Consider the following 20,491-nt stretch of genomic DNA (forward strand, 5'->3'; position numbering starts at 1 on the left):
ATCAGAGCTGGACTCCTAAGCATAAATCTGACTACTCCACTTTCTTATTTCCATGTAGGTTCTATGGTTTCTGGTTTTATTGGAAGTTGTTTTTGAAGGGGAAAAATAGGAATTGCCCTTGGTGCTTTCAATATATCAAGCAACACTTTTAGACTTCCCACAAAAAAGTGATGCTAATGTTTTGCTTGAAGTACCATTGTTTAGAGAGATGGAATAAATTTTGACTTTTTCTTCCCCAGCAAAATGATTAACTTATCCCAACCAGATACAATTGATGAAAGAGCTATTAATAAGAAGAAGCTCACTCCTTTCACTATTTCTGTAAGTATGGCATCTTTTCTGGCACAAACTAATTATATTTCAGGAGGCTATTCAAATAGCTTTGTTTAATGGCAATTTTGCTGTAGTTTGAAATGGGAGCAGATCAGGTCCCATGTGTGGATTTCAAGGTGTCAGACAGCCAAGTAGCATTGTTTGCTTGCACGGGCTTGTTTTTTCTGGAGATCCATAGTATACTCTAGTCCTTGATGAAATGCAGAGCTGGCATTTCTCCTTTCAGCTTCTAGGTCTTTAATATTTTCATTGGCTGCTACCTACCTTCTCTACTTTCCTGGTCTTTCCCCTTTCCAGGTGTCACAAGTGGGGCTGCTTCTTAGCACTCTCTGCAGTGCCAAACATACTATTGCTGGTGCTCCCTGTCTTAAGTCCTAAATTGGGCCACCTGCTAGAAGTAGGGCAGCCTGTGCCATCAGCTGGTTGTCAGTCTCTCAACAATTAAATAGAAAGAACAAGCTCAGAATTTGGCCGTCTGCACCTTTAAAGAAATAGATAAGACCACAAAGGCAAGTACTCAGTTGCAGCGCTTGAAAATAAGGCCTGGGCCCTCTGGGCTAGCTCTGAGGGGCTCCTCCTTGGTCTCAATCTCACCCAGCACTATCCCTGAGCAGCTGCAAGCAAGCCTTCTTAACTGGCCTGCTGGCTCTTAATTGGTCAGTGTCTTTTCCTGGTCCTTCTAAGTCTCCGGAGGACTTGCTGAAGCTTACATGGTACAGGTGCCTATGTGGTAAGGGGGAGGTATTATCACATCGTCACATTTCCCCTCCAGGAGGACTCTGCTGTTCAGTTCCCTTGTGATTACTGTGCTTTTGTTTTTCCTCTGCATTGCAAAGTACTGGAGCAAATGAGCCATACAAAATAATCAGCAAAGTAAATTGTTCTTTGTGTGGTTATCTTTTTTCCAATATGGACTCATTATGGACTCAATATGGACTCATCTCCAGTAGTTTCTAAAGTAGGGGTAAGGTTAGCACTAGAATACGTTTTTAAATGGTCTGAAACCACCTTTCTGTACTTCTGAACTACATACTGAGTGCTCAGTTACTACAATGATAGGGCCACATAAGTACTTACCATAGGTAAGTATGCAGACAAAACATTGCTTACATAGTGTTTTGGATAAACAAGAAGCACCCTGACATGGTTCATTATTAATTATTATTATTATTTATTTATATTAACATAGCACCTAGTAGCCAAAGCTATGGATCAGGACTCCATTGTGCTAGGCACTGTACAAACATAGACAAAAGATGGCCCCTGCTCCCAGAGAGTTTACAGTATAAATATAAGACAAGAGACAAATGGATGCAGACAGATGAAGAAGTACAAGGAAACGTACAAGGAGACGATATTGGTCAGCATGAAAGGCATTGGTGTTAGCAACTTAACCATTGTCAATTGTATTGTAGGCATCATGGCAGAGGAGAGTTTTTAGGAGGAATTTGAAGTAGGATAATGAAGTAGCTTTGTGGGAGTTTATGGAGAAACTAGCATCAACCACTCCATAGTGAATGAGAGATAAGTAGGGCGGCTATTGGCCAAAATTGGCCTTGAAAGTGAAATAAATCAGCTTATGTTTGATGCAATAGGGAAGGGGAACCAGAGGAGGCATTCAAGAGAGAGGCGAGATGGTCAAAGGATGGGCTAGGAGAATTATCTTTTCAGCAATATTCTGAATGGATACAAGTTAGGTATGACTGCATTTGTCAAGGCCAGAAAAAAAGATGTTGCAATAATCTAGACATGAGATGGTGAGAGCCTGGATGAGTTTTATCTAAGGCTGTCGATTAATGACAGTTAACTCACACGATTAACTCAAAAAAAATTAATCGCGATTAATCGCACTGTTAAATAATAGAATACCAATTGAAATTTATTAAATATTTTGGACATTTTTATACATTTTCAGATATATTGATTTCCATCACAACACAGAATACAAAGTGTACAGTGCTCGCTTTATATTTTTATTTTTATTACAAATATTTTCACTGTAAAACTGATAAAGAAAGTATTTTTTCAGTTCACCTCATACAAGTAATGTAGTGCATTCTCTTTACTGTGAAAGTGTAACTTACAAATGTAGATTTTTTTTTGTTACATAACTGCACTCAAAAGCCAAACAATGTAAAACTTTAGAGCCTACAAGTCCAGTCAGTCCTACTTCTTGTTCAGCCTATTGCTAAGACAAACAAACTTGTTTACATTTATGGGAGATAATGCTGCCTGCTTCTTATTTACAATGTCACCTGAAAGTGAGAACAGGCATTCGCATGACACTTTTGTAGCTGGCAAGGTGTTTACATGCCAGATATGCTAAACATTCGTATGCCCCTTCCATGCTTTGGCCACCATTCCAGAGGACATGCTTCCATGCTGATGATGCTCGTTAAAAAATAATGTGTTAATTAAATTTGTGACTGAACTCCTTGTGGGAGAATTGTATGTCTCCTGTTCTGTTTTACCCTCATTCTGCCATATATTTCCTGTTATAGCAGTCTTGAATGATGACCCAGCACATATTTGTTTTAAGAACACTTTCACAGCAGATTTGACAAAACTCAAAGAAGAAACCAATGATTTATAAAAAAAGCTACAGCACTCTACCCAAGGTTTAAGAATCTGAAGTGCCATCCAAAATCTGAGAGGGACAAGATTTTGAGCAATGCTGCTATTTTGTATTGTATTCTAGTGAATTACAAAACCTAATCTGAGTGTTCGTCTAATGCAGAGGTGGCCAACCTGTGGCTCCGGAGCCACATGCGGCTCTTCAGAAGTTAATATGCAGCTCCTTGTATAGGCACCAACTCTGGGGCTGGAGCTACAGGTGCCAACCCCTGGCTCTGCCACAGAGCCTGCCCCCATTCCACCCCTTCCAGCCCCCTCCCCTGAGCCTGCTGTGCCCTTGCTCCTCCCCCTTCCACCCTCTCCAAGCCTCCTGCACGCCACGAAACAGCTGATTGGGAGGTGCTGATCGGCGGGGCTGCTGGTGGGTGGGAGGCGCTGGGAGCAGGATGGGGGAGCTGATGAGGGGCTGCTGACGTATTACTGTGGCTCTTTGGCAGTGTAAATTGGTAAATTCTGGTTCCTTCTCAGGCTCAGGTTGGCCACCCCTAGTCTAATGCATTGGTTTATGTAACTTTAGAAACTCACAAAAGAAACAAAGGTGGTGACTACCATTACTAACAAACTGACTGGTTAATTTAGTTAATGTTGATGTTTTAATTAGGAAAACCTAAATCTTGCCCTGAATTCTGCATCAGCTATTGGCTGTACGGTGGTCAACATTGGATCACAAGATCTAAAGGAAGGAAAACCACACTTGGTATTAGGTCTCTTGTGGCAGATCATTAAAGTTGGTCTTTTTGCTGATATTGAGATCTCCAGAAATGAAGGTAAGAGAGGAAGTAATGTCAGGTGTTCTCTCTCTCTCTCTCTTTCATCTCAAAGCAACTTTTCAGAAATCGGGAGCAATACAGCATCACCTTTCATTCCTGTCCAGGACTTGTTCTTCCCTTAAGCCCAGCCCTGTCATGTCCCTAGTATGAAGTCCTGCCATCTGGTTGGTGGTTGGTCCCAGGTCTGATTGACCTTTATTGTGTTTGCATTATTTTCTTTGGCATCCTGTCATCTGTTTGTCTTCTGCAGTGCCCCACCATCATAATCTTTTAGACTGCAGCCAGTCCCGTATCCTGAATTCACATTATACTCTCCTTCTAAATTCTTCATTTGTCTTAAAATCATTTCACTTTACACTGGCCATCTTTCAAAGAACTCTTATCTCTACTGCCTCTAGCTTCCTTGTGTCTATTTAATTTAATGCAGCTGTTTTCAGAGCATAGAATTACTGTTAGTACACTGGTTTGATACTTTCACTTTATGACTGTAATGTTTTTATCAATACATAATTTCGTCAATTTTGGTGTGGCACTTGTGGCTAAGGCACATCCTTTAACCTCATCCTTGATGGAACCCTTGGCATTGGCTTCCTAGGGACACACAGAAGTATATTTATTTTGGTGTCAGGTGTGATGAAGTATGCAATCTGGGATTAAATGTTTTGTGACCATGATAGCAATAATTCGGCTTTTTTTTCACATTTGCTTTTAGCTCTTATTGCTCTGCTAAATGAAGGGGAAGAACTAGAGCAGCTACTGAAACTTTCCCCAGAAGAGCTCTTGCTACGTTGGGTGAACTATCATCTGACCAATGCAGGATGGCAGAAAATCAACAACTTCAGTGAAGACATTAAGGTATATACTTGTCACTCTAGTAAGTGAATACAATCCTGCCAAAATGTAACATTTTTAAAAACAAAAGATTGAGACCAGAATTAGTGATCTGCTTTTTATAGGTACATATTCACCAAATGTCTCCTAGCACTGCACGTTCTTTTGACCACACATGATTATACTGTTTAGTTGCTGATGCTGTGTATCAACTAAGGATATGCAACCCAAACCAAGCACTTTCCACATAGCCCAAATAGCAGCCCTAATTCAGGAATCTAAAAATTCCAAATTGTAATTAGAACCGTTTGGGATGAATTGCACACTCCCACCCACAACTTTACACCTTGCCCTTTAACCCTTCCCATGAGGCATAGGTGCTGACTCCATGGGTGCTCTGGGGCTGGAGCACCCATGGGGAAAAATTGGTGGGTGCTTAGCACAAACTGGCAGCTCCCTGTCCCCCCCCTCCCCCCCGCCCCAGCTCACTTCCACCTCCGCTCTGGCTCTGCCTTCTTCCCTGGGTGCACCGCGTGCCCGCTTTTTCCCCCTGGCTCCCAGCGCTTGCACCACGATACAGCTGATTTGCGTGGCAAGTGCTAGGAGGGATGGGGGAGGAGGGGGAACGCATCGCACTCGGGGAAGAGGTGGCATCAGGGCAGGGATTTGGGGAAGGGGTCCAATAGGGGCAGGGAGGGGGCGAAGTTGGGGCGGGGCCAGGGGCGGGGGGGGGGGCGCAGGCTCCCACCGGCACCAGAGAAAGTTGGTGCCTATGCCATGAGGCCTCACTTACCTTTGTTATCTTGTGGGGAGGAGAATGTGGCTTTCAGCCATCACCTGGCTCATCTGTAACAATAGGTGACTGTCCCTCCACCACAGCTCGGGATGTCAAGAGACCACTCCCAAAGAAGACACATCTGGTGGGCCTTTTGTCCCCATTATCCAAGGAAAATCCCTCCCAGTTATGGTCCCAACCAATCCTGCCGCCCAAGACCCCGGGCTCCCAGAATCCTCTGGGCGGCCCTGCTATTGTCCAAGTTAATTGGCCTATTAAGAGAAGAGGCCATTTAAAAAAAATCAAACTGTTTGAAAAGACTTATAATTAACTAAAATATTGTACTGGCCCATAAATATTAGATCCACATCATTTTATTTTTATTTTCTTTTTATGAAAACTTTATTTAGTAACTTTTGTATCAAAAGAGTGGAGCTAGAATTTCACTCCTATTTAACACCTGCCTTAAATATCTTGTAACTCTTAGAACTGGCTAGTACATTCCCAATAAGAAGAATTTATTCTGTCATGATTAAACAGCAGTCATTCCTATTCACTATGTCATTTGGCTAAACCGGTTCTATGTGAAATGTCTCAGTGAAGTGGCCTTCTTGATTAAGTAGATCTTGACTAAAGGCTTGTTCCAAAATCCATTGAAATCAGTGCAAGTCATATTGATTTCAATGATCTTTGCATCAGAGCCTATGTGCAGTATACTATATTCAGAAGAGTAAATATTTGCTTATTCCCTACTATTGTATTGTTTATTTTAGGATTCAAGAGCCTACTACCACCTGCTGAATCAGATTGCACCCAAAGGACACAATAATGATGAAATTCCCATTAACATTGACCTTTCAGGGTTTAATGTAAGTATCCTGAGGCTCAAAAAGATACCTATGTCTATTTAACAGAGATCCCATCTACATATCCAGGGACTTGGTTACATCCAGAATACAGTTCCATTTTGTAGTGCAGGCAGGAGCATAACCAGATGGAAAAGCTTTGAACTCTGCAGGACTAGTACAGTTTCAGGATACTGTTGAAACGTGGTTAGGTGCCTGTCACAGTTTCCAGGGGAACTGTATCTGTATTTCCCCTTGCCCCCATGGTCCATTTAGTGCCCAGTTATATCTCAGGTCTCCAGCCATCACCTGTGTCTGAGCAGGGACCCTTGTCCCATTCTTTCTGACCAGTGGATTTTAAGGCTGCTCAGCTCCCTGCCTTACACTGTGATATCCCCAGTAAGCCAGTCTGCCTAAAGGCCAATGCCTGTGCTTTGCTTTCTCTCTGAGGTTTATGAATAGTGTATCACAAGCAGTTACCAGTTACCACACAGCAATTTCTAAGCAAGTATCTTTATTCTTAAGGAAAAACATCACAGAGAAAACATCATAAAACCATAAATAGATTTAAACACCCACTAAACTTACCAGGAGTCACCGTCTTATGGGGGTCTAGTTAGCAAAAGTCTTTCCAACCCTTCTGCAAGGTTGGGGTTCCCTGTGGACAGAAGGTCCTGTCCATTGCCTGAATCAGAAAGAAGGCCCTGGCCTGGGTCAGTTTAAACCCAGCCTTTTTATATCAAAAGCCCTTTCTTTTTCTGTTGGGCTCTGGAAAACTTACCATGACCCAGTATATGCAAGTCTCTCCAGAAGTGGTAACTCTCTGGAGGTATTTACAACCTAAGTGATTCACCTTAATCACTCTGATGACACTTGTTGGGGTTAAATCAGGCTGTCTGTGGGAATTTCTACCACCTACACACAGGATGAAGAAGGAGCTTTGTCTGTGCCAATCATGGGAAAAGCTCCCCAATTACTGGCTGCTGGCAACACAAGCGCTCCACTCCTGCTCTTTCCCAATACAGGCTAACAATTTACATACTTTGTTACACTCGAGTGCCCAGTCCCTTATGTGCTGGGCACCAGCACTGTACACCAAATCTGCTGCCTCCGTGGAAGCAGTGCACCCCAGTACACTGGTTTCACCTCAGTTCAACAGCCTCTGTAGCACAAGGCACTTAGATGTGTCCATAGTAAAACCAAACTGAAGTTTATTTAACAGAGCTTGAGATACAGTTTCTAATAAAAACAAGCATAAGGGTTTGGAATCAGAGGGTTATATTTAAAAGAAAACCATAAAACACCTGTCCTTCTTAATAAGTTACTTTCCTGTCTAATGAGGTATTTCTCACTCAATGATCCGTCTTTACAGCACTTGTCCAATCCAGAAAAAGCTGGGATTCACCTTTCATGAGACACTTCCACTGGCAGAGTGTCTCCTCCAGAATGGATAGCATCGTGTGCCCTTTCTTCTTCTCTTAAACAGTTCCAGACTATTGTCTCTTAGACCTAACGGTCCCCTGTTCAGAGACTTTTATTGGAGTTCTTTTATCTTTGTAAATGCTCAAGCCTACATCTGGTCCAGACAGTAAACACAGGGCTGGGGCTGGCTCCATGGATGTCAATTGTTCTCAATACTGATTGAGTCAGCTCTGAGACTCCCCCACAAATTTCACTTCCCTCAGTTTTGGAATACAATAGCCTGGATGTTACATAACTCTAAAATTCTTTCCTGTACAAACATCTAATGATAACTATGACAATCAGCTAGTTCTTAGCTTTCGGTAGAGATTACACAGAACCCCCTGCGGTGAAATATTGAGAAGATTGTCAGACACAGGGGTAATATATCTGCCTGGGCCAGAGATGAAAGGAAGCCAGTACAGTATAGCGTACCGATAAGAAAGTGGCCGCCAGTACACAGCTGACCATACTGGCAGGGCCATTGATGGCGTGGGGCCAAAAGGGGCAGCTGCCCCGGGGCCCGGCGATTTAAAAGGGCCCAGGGCTCTTGAATCCCCTGGCCCTTGAATTCGCTGCTGGAGCCCCAGGACTCCCGGTCGCCGCTACCCCGGGGCTCTAGCAGTGATTTAAAGGGCCCGGGGCTCTCAGCTGCCGCTGCCATTATCATGCCAGTGGCTGGAGCCCTGGGCCCTTTAAATCACCGCTAGAGCCCCAGGCAGTGCAGGCCAGGCAATGCTGAAGGGCTGGCTGGGGGAGTCTGGCCCCATCTCTGCCCCTTCCGCCTGAGGCCCTGCCCCTGCCCAGAGCTGCCCCCCTCCCCCGACATTGCCCAGGACCCTGCGTACTGGTAAGTCCGTTAAGTTACTTTCACCCCTGGCCTGGGCACGTCTGTGCAGGTCTGTATCACAACCCCCACTTGTTCTAATTCCTAGAGAAGCTGTGGTAACCCTCTTCCCCTCTTCCCTCCCCCCCTTCCCCGAGTTGCATGCAATCCCTGGCCCACAGTGATACAAACCCATTCATAAACTTAATACAACATAGTCCCTAAGAGATTGCCTGGGGTTGCAATATCTGTCACAGTGCCTTCTGCCCTACAAGGTGGAACTGTGTCAGGGAAAATTGTTTTGCAATCGGGTCCCCCAAATACAGATGTCATCTTAGCATCCTATTCTGGGGTCCTATTCTCTTCCCCAGCTGAAGAATTCTAACTGGGCTGCCCAGCTTTGTTCTGGAACTCAGACTGGGAAAAAGAATGAAGACTTGTATCCTCCTGTCGCTCCTTCAAACCAGATGGCATTTAGAGGTAGGAAGGTTCCCTTCCATTCATCAGCATTGATGGAGGGTGTGGGAAACTTCAGGCCACGACAGCAAAGGGGAGTGTTCAGAACCCTTCCATTGAGCCTTAATCCAGCTGAGAGTCAGAACATTTCTCCTCTTGAGGGGTGCTGAGTAAGGTTGGTTGAAAATTTTCCATTGCAGCTGTTTTTTGACAGAAAATTGGGGTTTTGGCTAAATGAAATTTTTCATGAAAACTTTATTTTCTGAACATTTTAATTTTTTTGTCCAAAAATAAATACCACAACCCTGCAATATTTTGGCTGAAAACCAAAATATTTCTGTTTTCTGCTGAAAAATTTCAATATTGATATTTCTACCAAAAATTTGAATTTTTTTATATGCCTCCCCTCCTCTATTTTGACCAGCTCTATTGCTGAGTACGATGGGCTTACTCCAATACCAGGGTTATAGTGACTCCTCTCAAAAAATGACAAGCTGACCTAGAGTTCTGAGTTGCTGAATATAGAAAGTGGGATTTCATTATTTATTGTTGTCAGGCTGGCCCGGGGCTCCTCTGGGGATAACAGGGTGTCAGCTGTCAAATAACTCCTTAGTATTTTTAGTAAATTGTCCTGGTAGATGCTGCATCTTATGAAAGCCATAAACATATTGATCACTCATCTCCTTGCTGCTGCTAGAATAACAATAGCAAGGTGGTTTTGAGGAAGAGTGACTCCCCTAGAACTACTGATTTGTATAAAAAAGTGTGGGAAATTCTAGTACTGGAAAAATAAATTAATCATGCCAGAGTTCCTCAAGGGAGAAGGAAAAAAGATAACTATTTAGAAATCTGGTGAAACTTTTTTGAAGTTTGCTGGAAAAGGGTCATCATCCACCACCAAACCGGACAGTTTGAGAACTTTTTTGAATACTAAGGAAGGGAGAAATCCTTTCAACAACAGTGAATGTTGAACTAAAAATTAAGATATTAAACTAATGATAACAGATATGAGGGAAAAGGAGAAAAGTTTAATATCACATTGAGTTTTGGTAATACAACTAATAAACAGGTTACATGTTTAAATGTAAGAAAAACAGAATTTTGGACATAAATATGCGATTATGAAAGACTTTAGCAAACACTACCAGCTGACAAGCCAGAAAAGGAAGATGAATAGTAGAAAAGCATCAGCCACAATATGTGATCAATACCACAAAGTTGAAGAGAGTGACTGGTAGCTCATCAGTACAGCTATAGGGACTTCCATAGACCAATTTGTAATTGTTTATGTATTAAGTTGGTCTCTATTAAAGTTATAAAACAACTTTTATAAGATTTATATTAAAAGAATGAATCCATTAATAAAATAATAAGAATAAAAATCAGCTACAGAGTTATATAAAAATACACAGCACTTTTTTATAGGAGCTCTCTTCTCCCTCAAGCTACTCCTGTGCCAAAGCTCTACGATGGAGAGACCTGTTTTTTCTTTTGGATTTTGGGTGGCAGCCATGGCTTTCCAGAGTCTTGCCCAGCCTCCATGGCCATGGATATTTATTGGCTGTGATCTGAGCAGAAGATGAGCAGTAACTGTTGGGACTATATGTACATCTACATGCTGCATATGATGTGGGTTGGGTAGACCTACTTCTTCTAGGTAAATGAATAATGCAAATAAACAAAACCCCCTTCTACAAGTTACACAAACTGCTCACTAATTGAGGACATGATTTTTGATTGTCAGATTATGTTCACTAACTTTATGGCAATTAAGAGGATTCAACAAGTGTTTGATTATGTTCTAGAAGAAAAAAGGATGTCGCCTTCTGAAAAAGGTCCAAACAATACCTTCGTTCTGAACAAGGTCTACATCCATATATTATATGCTGGGCCTAATCTTTAATTATGATGCAATTAAGATGAGAGTCCAGAGAAACAAAAAAGAACCTGAAAAGCCAAAGTTCATTAAAAATGTTTTGTTTTTTTTTTACTTTCTTTTCTAGGAGAAAAATGACTTGAAGAGGGCTGAATATATGCTTCAGCAGGCAGACAAACTGGGCTGCAGACAGTTTGTCACTCCAGCTGATGTAGTTGCAGGCAACCCTAAACTTAACTTGGCTTTTGTTGCAAATCTCTTTAACACATACCCAGCCCTGCACAAGCCTGACAGTTCCACGTATGATCTCAATTTACTAGAAGGTGAGCTCTTTCAACCTGTACTAGCGGTGAACATAGAGAAATAAGAGCATTAGAGAGTGGGTATAACACATAAAAGTTAGGTCTTCTGACTTATAAAACCGCATTCTGTCCCCATGTGATTGTGCCTATGTAAACACTAATATATAAAACTACAATTAGTTTTTCAAATATTAGCTTGTTGTAGGAACCTCCCTCATTCCAGATATCAGAATGTGGGTTTTCCCTCACGGATGTTGGCCCTGACAAAATGCTGATTGAAGCTTGGTCTACACTATTAAATGTTTCTAGGATAGCTATGTTGGTTGGGAGTGTGAAACAATCCCACACCCCAGCCAATTTAGCTATGCCAGTAGCTCCTCTGGTGCAGATGCAACAATTCTGACAGACGGATGCTTGTGTCAGCATAGTTAATGTCATTTGGGGAGGTAGTGTAGCTATGCCAGCAAACTACTTTTGTCAGCATATGCCACCTTTCCATTAGGCGCTGTTGCTGATATTGCTATACTGGCATAACTATAGCAGCAAAGGCTCTGTATTGTAGATAAATCCTGATTCCTGAATAACCTACCACTTCATTTGCTGAGCACAAAATTTCCCCTCATGAGCTCCTTAGGATTCCGCCCCACTTCCTGTCAGATTACAATGAGCATGATGTTTATACTCTGGTTGGGAAGGAGGGCATGTGGCTTCCTCCCTGCTTTATGCCAATACCACTACCTGGGTTGCATGACAAGAAGCGCTTGGTATCTTGGTGTTGTACTGCACTCTCAGGGTTTTTTATACGAACATTTCATTGTACATTATCTGGACTTTCTTTTAGGAACAGGGTAATAGATGTAGCAGAACTGCAGTATTCTCTTAAAAGGGTAGAGTAAAGACGTTTGTCCTAGTATCCCTTCACATCACAAACAGAATTCCATTTAATTTTCCAGCACTTTTAAACACAAGGGCCAAGACCGGCTATTAAAGTCCATTGGAGATGGCTGCTTGTACCCAAGAGCAAAATAAAGCCTAAAGTCATGGGCGGCGGGCCACCGGACCCCCGGTTGCAGGGTTTAGCAACAAAGTTTTTGCTTTATTATGCCCCATGCAGGTTCCAGGGTGGCTGAGGCACGTACCGCCTCCTCAGCCACCCTAGACCTGCTGCTACATGGGGCATATCAAAAGTGTTCTCTACAGACGCTTTTCTCCTGGGCGGTGGGCCAGTTGGGTCTGGGGAGGGGAGGCACAGCATGACTGTGGCCAGCCCTGGGTTCCTCAGGGTGGGGGGAGGCTCGATTCGGCGCTTCGGCTAGCCCAGCCAGGGCTCCTCTGGGGAGGAGAGGCTCCGCTTGAGGCTTTGGCCAGTCCTGCCAGGGTTCCTCCGCTGGGGGGCATGCTCTGGGCTGTGGCTGGCCCGGGCTTCTCCAGGCAGGTGGGGGGGTTCGGGGCTTCAGCCAGTCCTGTGGGGCTCCTCCTCTCGGGGCTTCAGCCAGCCTGGCTGGGGCTCCTCTGGGCAGCGGGGAGGAGAAGCGCTGTGAACTGCAGCTGGCCTGGGGCTCCTCTAGCCGAGGGCTGGCGGGGGCACTCCAGGCTGTGGCTGGACCAGGGCTCCTCCAGGCAGGTGCGGGAGGGCTCGGGGCTCCTGCAGTGTGGGGGGGACTCCTGTAGTGGGGGGGGCTAGTGGCTCTGGCCATGGGAGGTGGGACGGGGGGTTTCGAGGCTCTGGCCATGGGGAGGGTATGAACAGAAGGGGCAGAGCTGGGGGCTAGCCTCCCCAGAGAGAGGCTCCACCCGCCGCCCATGCCCAAAGTGCCACATGATTAAGAAATGTATTTAAAATGAATTACATAAATGTGAACAAGAATATGGATCTCAGGTACAGTATAAATCAGTAGTGAATAGAACTCAGTAATGAATTTTGCCTATAGGTTGGTCATATAAGGCCATCCCCTCTCCCCATCCCTGCCACGATCTATAACATGATATGAAGTCCACTGATATAAAACTGCATTCTGCTATATCTCAATTTTATATTGTTATAGGCAGCAGGCAACTTCCTCATTTCTGAGGTTAATATGTGTATATTAAATGGACCAAAGCTACAGAGTTCAGACCCAGACCCATAGAGGGAGGATGTCAAGAGCTGTAGTTTTGATTTCATACATTATAGTGATAGGTGTCAACTGGGAAATTTGGGGCTGGATTTATACCATACTTCCCCACATTTTGGGGATGCGTGAATTCGGGTCCATCTCTAATATTAATATTGTATATAATTATATAGAAAAGTAGCAAAACTATTTGCTGGCAGCAGAGGAACACTAAGGCTCGAGAATACTGAATTCTATTCCTGGTTCTGAAGGGGAGTGCACTCAAGTGGTTACAGAGCCTTCTGCCCTATCTCCTCCAGCCTGCCTCTCCTATCCCTCTCTCTGCTCCTGTTTTCCCACAACCAGTTCCTGTTCCTTTCTGTTCCCATTGTGCCTAGCCTGTCCCTGACCCTCATTTCTTCAGTCTCCCACAACCTGGATTTTTCAGTCTGCCCCTCTGTCTCCAGCTGCCTCTCTGTGTTTCTTCCCACTTCTGACCCTCTGCATTCCGGCAAGTCAAGTTGCTGCTTTCTTCTCCTCCAGGCTGTCTGGCGGGCAACCATGGGGGCACTGAGAGCATAAGAGATACAGTCTCCCTCTTCTCCGTTTTAGTGTCAGGCACCACAGCTATCCTTGACACTCAGAAGGAACATTTGCAGGAAAAGTCCTATTCTTTCCCTCAAGATTTGTGATGCAGCATGCTTAGTCATTCCATGAGGAAGGCACATGCTCAGTACAGTTGGCATGTAGGAACTTTGTGGGGATGGAATATACTCAATGCAGTCAGAATCTTCAGAGAAATGCTGCCAAACTTTAACAAATCTCTAATGAGTTGCAGTTTTCAGAGGCTCAAAACTTGGCCAAATTCAGGTGGATTTTCACATGGATGGCAAAAGGCACATTCCTTATGCTAATGTAACACCTCTGCCAAATTTCAAGTCTCTGTACCAAAGCATGGAGATGTTAGAGCTTCTCTCACTGAAATGGTTTGTATCAACTTTTTTAACATGGACAAACAAAAATTTTTTCTCTAATCTCGTTCTCAGAAATAGTTGAATCATTTTGCTGAAATGTTACAAAAATATTTAGACCAAACCAGAGATCTGGCATGGAAAATTTCAGCCTTACCAGTTAAAATTTGGAAAAATTATAAGTAACTGAATACAGGGTCTTGTAATGTAAAGTGTCAGGCAACTTTAACTCACAACCCTATAATATCCATTTTAGAGATGAGGAGAGTCCTAATACTATTATATATATCATGGCAATGATACAACTCTCTCTTCTTCTCCTCTATCTATCATATAACTATGCAGTCACATACATTTGCATAATCAAAATAAATATATTTCAGACAGAAAGCGTTACTGGTAGTGTTTTGTTCTGTTCTTCATTTCCCCTTGAATACTGTAGTATGAGCAGCATTCACACCAGTATTGTTTTTCCCCTGGTGTTGTTATATAAAGGATAAAACATTCATTTGTTTATAGTTTTGTCATCGATGGCTATCATAATCTGACTCATAATTTATAACACTTTCCTATTTTGCCTCATGAAATGCAGATTTGACCCCTCCTAATTTAGGTACTGTATTTAGTACTTTTCTATACCCCGTAAATGTATTTGTCCTGAAATCTTTTTGATTTTTCTATGACTATAACCACTTTTGTCCTTTTCTCCTGGTTGGTTTTGCATTGTTCTTACACTGCTATCTTTGTTTTAATATGCCGTCACAATCATGAAAAACACAGCTATAACATAATGCATTTATAATGTGGGGGCAAGACTTCCTCAATTCAATACAAATACCATCTAGCTTCTTTCAGTGGAATTACCCACACAATTCTCTTGAATTACCCACACAATGGGACCCTTCCAAGATCCAGGATCTAATGCCTAGGAAAAGTTGGCTGGAGGGTGGTTGAAACTTTAACTATACACCTACAGAAAAGGCTTCATTTTCCTGCTTTAAATTCTTCCCCTTCCTACTAGTGATTATTTCCCCATGAAAGAGCAGAGTGTAGTCATCCCTGTCCTTTCCCATGTTGTTTGGGTTTAAGTTAATGAAAGCTGGCTGAGCATTAATTCTGTCCTCCTTTCCATGTATTGGATAATGCTTAATCTCTGTGGTGATCTGCATGTATAGGGACAAAGGACAGGCCCTTTCAAGGTGCTCTTCTTCCCGTATAAAACTGCACAGAAGAAAAGCACTGACCCCCATAGTTGCATGACCTTTATTGGGCTACTGCTCTTTTGCATTGTGCCCTCTGGGAGTGGGATCTGTCAGGAAAGTAAAACAACTGGGGGCAGGGCTTTCATTTCTCATAGAAGGCTGGGTCCTAAAAATCTCTGTCCAATGAAACATCACCCATCCATGTTCCCCCCAGTATACTTTTTGTTTCCACTGTGGTGTCACTGCCTGGCCAACTGGCAGCTCATACTTCTTCCATGGGCTGTTAAAGCCACAGAGGGGAAATTATTTCTACTCAGGGCAATAGTAACTTATGTAGCAAATTTCACCAAACGTTCTGCTGCACTGAGAGAGAACTAAATAGCCATTCCTTGGACACCTATGACCATCCTCTTGGCTACTCCTCACTCAGCTGCCTAGTACAGTGGTGTCAGAGAGGAGAGAAGTGGCCGTGTGATATGAGGGAAGCTATCTCATAGCCATCTTTCTCCTCTGGATAGCTCCATGCCCCATTTCTCTGGGGTTTCCATTATTTGACTTTCTTTTGCACCATGTAGCAGAATATATGCCCCCACAGTTGTTCACACGATATTTTTTGAACAAGAAAATGGAAAAATGGCTGGTCAGTTTTCAGCCACCTGGAAAACTTAAGAATTCTTATGTGATGCATCATAAAGGATCTTTTTTAGAATGGCATATTAAATATAGTAAGCTATTTTTAGTTCCTGAATTCCTACTAGTCAGAACTGCACTTTTCAACTTGCACGCTATTGCTCCTATTTGTCTAGTTTGGATTCTTTTGGCAGTGTTCAGCATGCTCTTTAAGATTCTCAGTGTGAGTGGAGTTGCACAATATTTCCTTTAGTATCTATGTTTCCTTAGTATGTTTTCCTGGAAGCATTTGGCTTTTGTCTTGGGAATGGACCAATGTCCTACATTTCAGTCAGGGATTGATTTTTAATTACCCCAAACTAACCAAGAGATTGATAGGTCTTAAAATCTCCACTAATCCAAAAAGGGATTTAGGTCCAGAATATATCGTTTCTATTCTCCTTAAATTAGTACTTGTCAGCTTGCCAGAAGCTAGGAGTGGATGACAGTGGGTGGATTACTTGATGATTGCCTGTTTTGTTCATTCCCTGTGAAGCACCTGGCATTGGCCACTGTCGGAAGACAGGATACTGGGCTAGATGGACCATTGGTCTGACTCAGTATGGCCGTTCTTATGTTCTTAATATATAGTCTTTCTAGTTTTGAATATTTTTAACAGAAAAATATTGGAAAGTTTTAAATAAATATCCTGTTGTGCAATCAAATTGTTTAGGCCTAATCTGGCAACTTTTTGGCATGGGTTAGCCTCTCATCAAGTCCTTCAACTATGAAATTGACAAGAAATGATGACAGAAATGCAGGGAGTGGGTTGAGTGTTAAAATAGTTTCCATTTTGTTTTGTTTTAACACACATTTATCAATAAATGCTGCTTCTTTTTTGGGGTAGGTTTTTATTAGTAAACATCAGTTTGAAAGAGAAACCAGGAATACTGAATTACACATGACTGAAAGACCTCAAAACTTAAAAAATGTGCTGTAGAATGAAAGTCTTGTAAATTTCCAATGTGCCTAAAATTAATCCCAATACTAATTACAATTAGAGCAGGTTGGAACATTTTTGACTAAAGGTACTTTGTCGGAATACGTTGTATCAACGAAGCTGATACATTTCACAGAGATGTATCATTTTTGACAACATTTTAGTTGACAGGTTTCTGAGATCTGGGGCTCTCTTGTCACTGGTGACTGGAGAGACACATGAATAAAAAACCTGACATTTTAAATCTGATGATGGTCATTTTGACACAATTCCATTTTGTAAAAACATTTGAAAGGTGTTGATTTTGTTCCAATGGAGAATTAAAACAAATTTCAAAACCTCAAAAGTTGTTGCAAAATGGAATTGTTCTCCGTCCAGCTCTAATTACAAGACCAAATGAGATTCTTCTGCTGTTGTTTAACCCAGTTTGAACATACTCAGTAACATTAACTATTAAGAAACAAACAAAAAGTAAATCAAAACTTCGTTCAGATGCTGCTGCATTCAAGTTCTGTGACTACTACTCTTCCACTATTTCAGGATAGTTCACCTCTCTTAAATAAAAACATCCCTGAGCGGGGAGAAAAAGCTGTAACTTGTGTACTGTGGATCAATCCTAACAGAATAATAAGTATTTTCCAGGCACACATTTTCATCTTAAGTGTTTCTTATTGTTATTTCTTAAATGTGCTATTTATTGAAAAGCAAATGGCATGTGCTGTATTGTATCATAAATAGTGTAACACAGATGTTTAATGAAAAGGTACACAAGGAAAAGTATTGTAATACCAGGTACTTCCTGGTCAATAAACAAGGATGAGTGAGAGAGGAAGTTGGGAAATAAGAGTGCACATGGGAAGCATAGCTCCACAAGTAGTAGGGAAAAACAGTAGCCTGGCAAATCATTCTGTCAGAGTGGGAAAGCAGCTCCTAGTCATCCAGGTAAATAAGGACAATTCAGATCTGTGGAAAGCGCAGATTTGTCTTTCCACAGAATTTTCTGGATTCCCCAGAAGCAAAGTTGCCATTTAAAACTTCAAGAAGCATCTAGCTCTCTTGGTTGGGAAAACATCTTAACCAATGCAATGCTGTCATATTGTGTCTGCAGCCATGCAAACTGAAAATGTGAGGTCTATTGCACTGGAAAAGTCTCTCAAGGGAAAGGATTATGTCCCCAGCGCTTTGAGCTTCTGCTGGAGAAGTACTGCATGTAGAAGCAGCAAATATTGGGGTTCTCTGGGGAGAGGACAGAAGTTGTACTGTCTTTAAGAGATTAAGATACCATGACAATAAGTGCTCTAGAAATACCTTTGGCAGACACATGCCACATAAAACAGATTTAAACTTGCTGTTTATCAACCAAACTAGCTTCTAGTGGATTTCTCTTGATCATTAACATTACTATTATTCCTCAGCACTTGCCCCACAATACAAATCTTAAATGTCTAAAATACAAACCAATAATTATATTGTATGGAAAAACATTTTTATAGAAAATATATTCCCCAAGTCTTCCCTGTGATGTATCTGGCCTTTTGCCCAGAATCCAGAGATCTTGAATGTTTCAGGACTTTCTCCATCCCTTGGCCAATAGAGATTACTTCTATAGAAAAGGTACACACATTTTCAAGAAAAAAATTGTAGCACAGGAACTATTCAGAATAACTTTTGGTGGTGTATGCATATAAATGATTTAAACCTGGCCTTTTAAAACATCTTCTCCAAGTCATTAATATGGATTACATCTATTACTGTAGGAGAAAGTAAGGAAGAGAGGACATTCCGGAACTGGATGAATTCTCTGGGTGTAAGCCCATATATTAACCACTTGTACAGGTAAAACTCTGAGTTCTGATTTTTATTTAGTTATTTATTTAGTCATTAGCTCTTTTAGATGCAATTAAATAGACATTTATGTCTCACTGGAAAACCCCACAAAAACGATATCCAGAAAGTGAAGCTGCATTTCCAGCAGAACTATAAATAATAGAAAACAGCATTACTTAATATTTTTTAAAAAAGCAAAAATCAAGTAGTGAGCCTGTTGCAGTGAGTTTGCAAGTAGAGCACTGGCTAGTCTAAAACATTTGGTTTGGGTGTTACCTAGAACCTAATATGGAATGTCAGGAATTAAGATAAGGTAAGTGTTAATTGTTCTGAGAGAAAAGGATTTCATACTATACAGCAAGTAAAACATGTTATGAGAATTAGTGTCAACTATTAAATGATAAGAGTAAATGTCAGATATGTCAGGAAATTTACATCCAACTCTGACACTTTTCTCTGGTCCCATAGCATAAGCAGTTGTTGTGGGGTGGATGACTACACTATGCCATGATGATTAAAAGAGCTGTTGTTTTCAGCACCTCAGATCTTCCATTACTGTTACCACCAGTGGATTTGTATTGGTAGTAGCTCCAGGAGGAGGTCTGGGGCAAAAAGTCTACCCTATACAAACCCTTTGTATGCCTCCATTTATTCATCTGTAAAAAGGATATAATATTTAAACTATCGCAAAGGGATTTTGGTGAGACTTAAGGTTTATAAAAGACTTTTGAGATCCTTGGATGAAAGAAACTAGAAAGTGCAAAATACTATTCAGTAAGTGATGTAGGCAACTAAGATCATTTCTGAACTAACAGTAGACTAGGAGGAGTTGCAGGTTGTATGATCATGGTAGGCTCACAGGGCTAACCTCCACTCATTTCACAGTAATATCTGCAAGCTAACTAGAAAAGGTATTGCTGGCTTCCTTCAAATAGTTAAGAGTTGCTTGTATTTTTTCATACTCTGTTGCATCCAAGCTGATTTGCTAAACCTTCACATTCACCTAAAAAGAACCAAATCTTGGAAGGTACACTTAACACTGACAAGGATTTCCTCCCTCTGCTGTGTCTCACAGAGACTAACTATAGCGAACATTTTTATATTTATTCTATTACTAGTTTAAATAGGAACTTTTGCACTCAGGGAATCTTCAAGTATATAGGGGGTTAAACAATTAAATCCACTTACTTTTCTGACATTTCTCATCATTTTTTAAATTGTGCTGCGCAGGGAGTTAGCTCATATCCAAGCAAATTGAAAATGTAATATAGGGAGCAACAATGATGTGTATATGTTTAAATGTTGTTGGTAAAACCTGATTCCATGTGTTCATGCTGCTAGGATTTATTGGCCCATTTTGTTTTATAACTCATATAAAGTGAGGTTGTCTATAGTATAGATTAGTTGTTATAATGGGGAAAATAATAGTTTTCTTAACTCTCTTCTTACTCAAAGACTGATACACTATTTTTGCTTCATCTTTTTAACTATGTTCACCTCTGGACAGAAACCAAGCTTGGAGAATTTCAGCCTTGAATGTTTCAGAAAGGTCTGAACAACTCAAAATGGAGGATTTTAATGACAACTGTTTGGCAACCTTAACTATTAGTGGTTGCTTCCCTACACCAGCTATAAATTCAATATCTAGGGACAGTCAGTGGTCATGCCTATTCAGTGAGA

General features: G+C 41.6%; 1 protein-coding gene across 7 annotated transcripts in view; it reads left to right on the forward strand.

Moving 5' to 3' along the window:
- The window catches only part of PLS1 (plastin 1), a 79,137-nt gene that overhangs the window by 47,351 nt on the left and 11,295 nt on the right, over window positions 1-20,491 (forward strand). For all 7 annotated transcript variants that reach the window (XM_045030903.1, XM_045030907.1, XM_045030904.1 and 4 more), the window contains 6 exons: window positions 240-321; window positions 3,569-3,734; window positions 4,450-4,592; window positions 6,117-6,212; window positions 10,935-11,130; window positions 18,742-18,820. In XM_045030903.1, the coding sequence (XP_044886838.1) occupies window positions 240-321; window positions 3,569-3,734; window positions 4,450-4,592; window positions 6,117-6,212; window positions 10,935-11,130; window positions 18,742-18,820 (762 nt within the window). The remainder of the gene's footprint in view (window positions 1-239; window positions 322-3,568; window positions 3,735-4,449; window positions 4,593-6,116; window positions 6,213-10,934; window positions 11,131-18,741; window positions 18,821-20,491) is intronic.

The sequence above is a fragment of the Mauremys mutica genome, chromosome 9 (genome assembly GCF_020497125.1).
Source record: "Mauremys mutica isolate MM-2020 ecotype Southern chromosome 9, ASM2049712v1, whole genome shotgun sequence".
Taxonomy (NCBI): Eukaryota; Metazoa; Chordata; order Testudines; family Geoemydidae; genus Mauremys; species Mauremys mutica.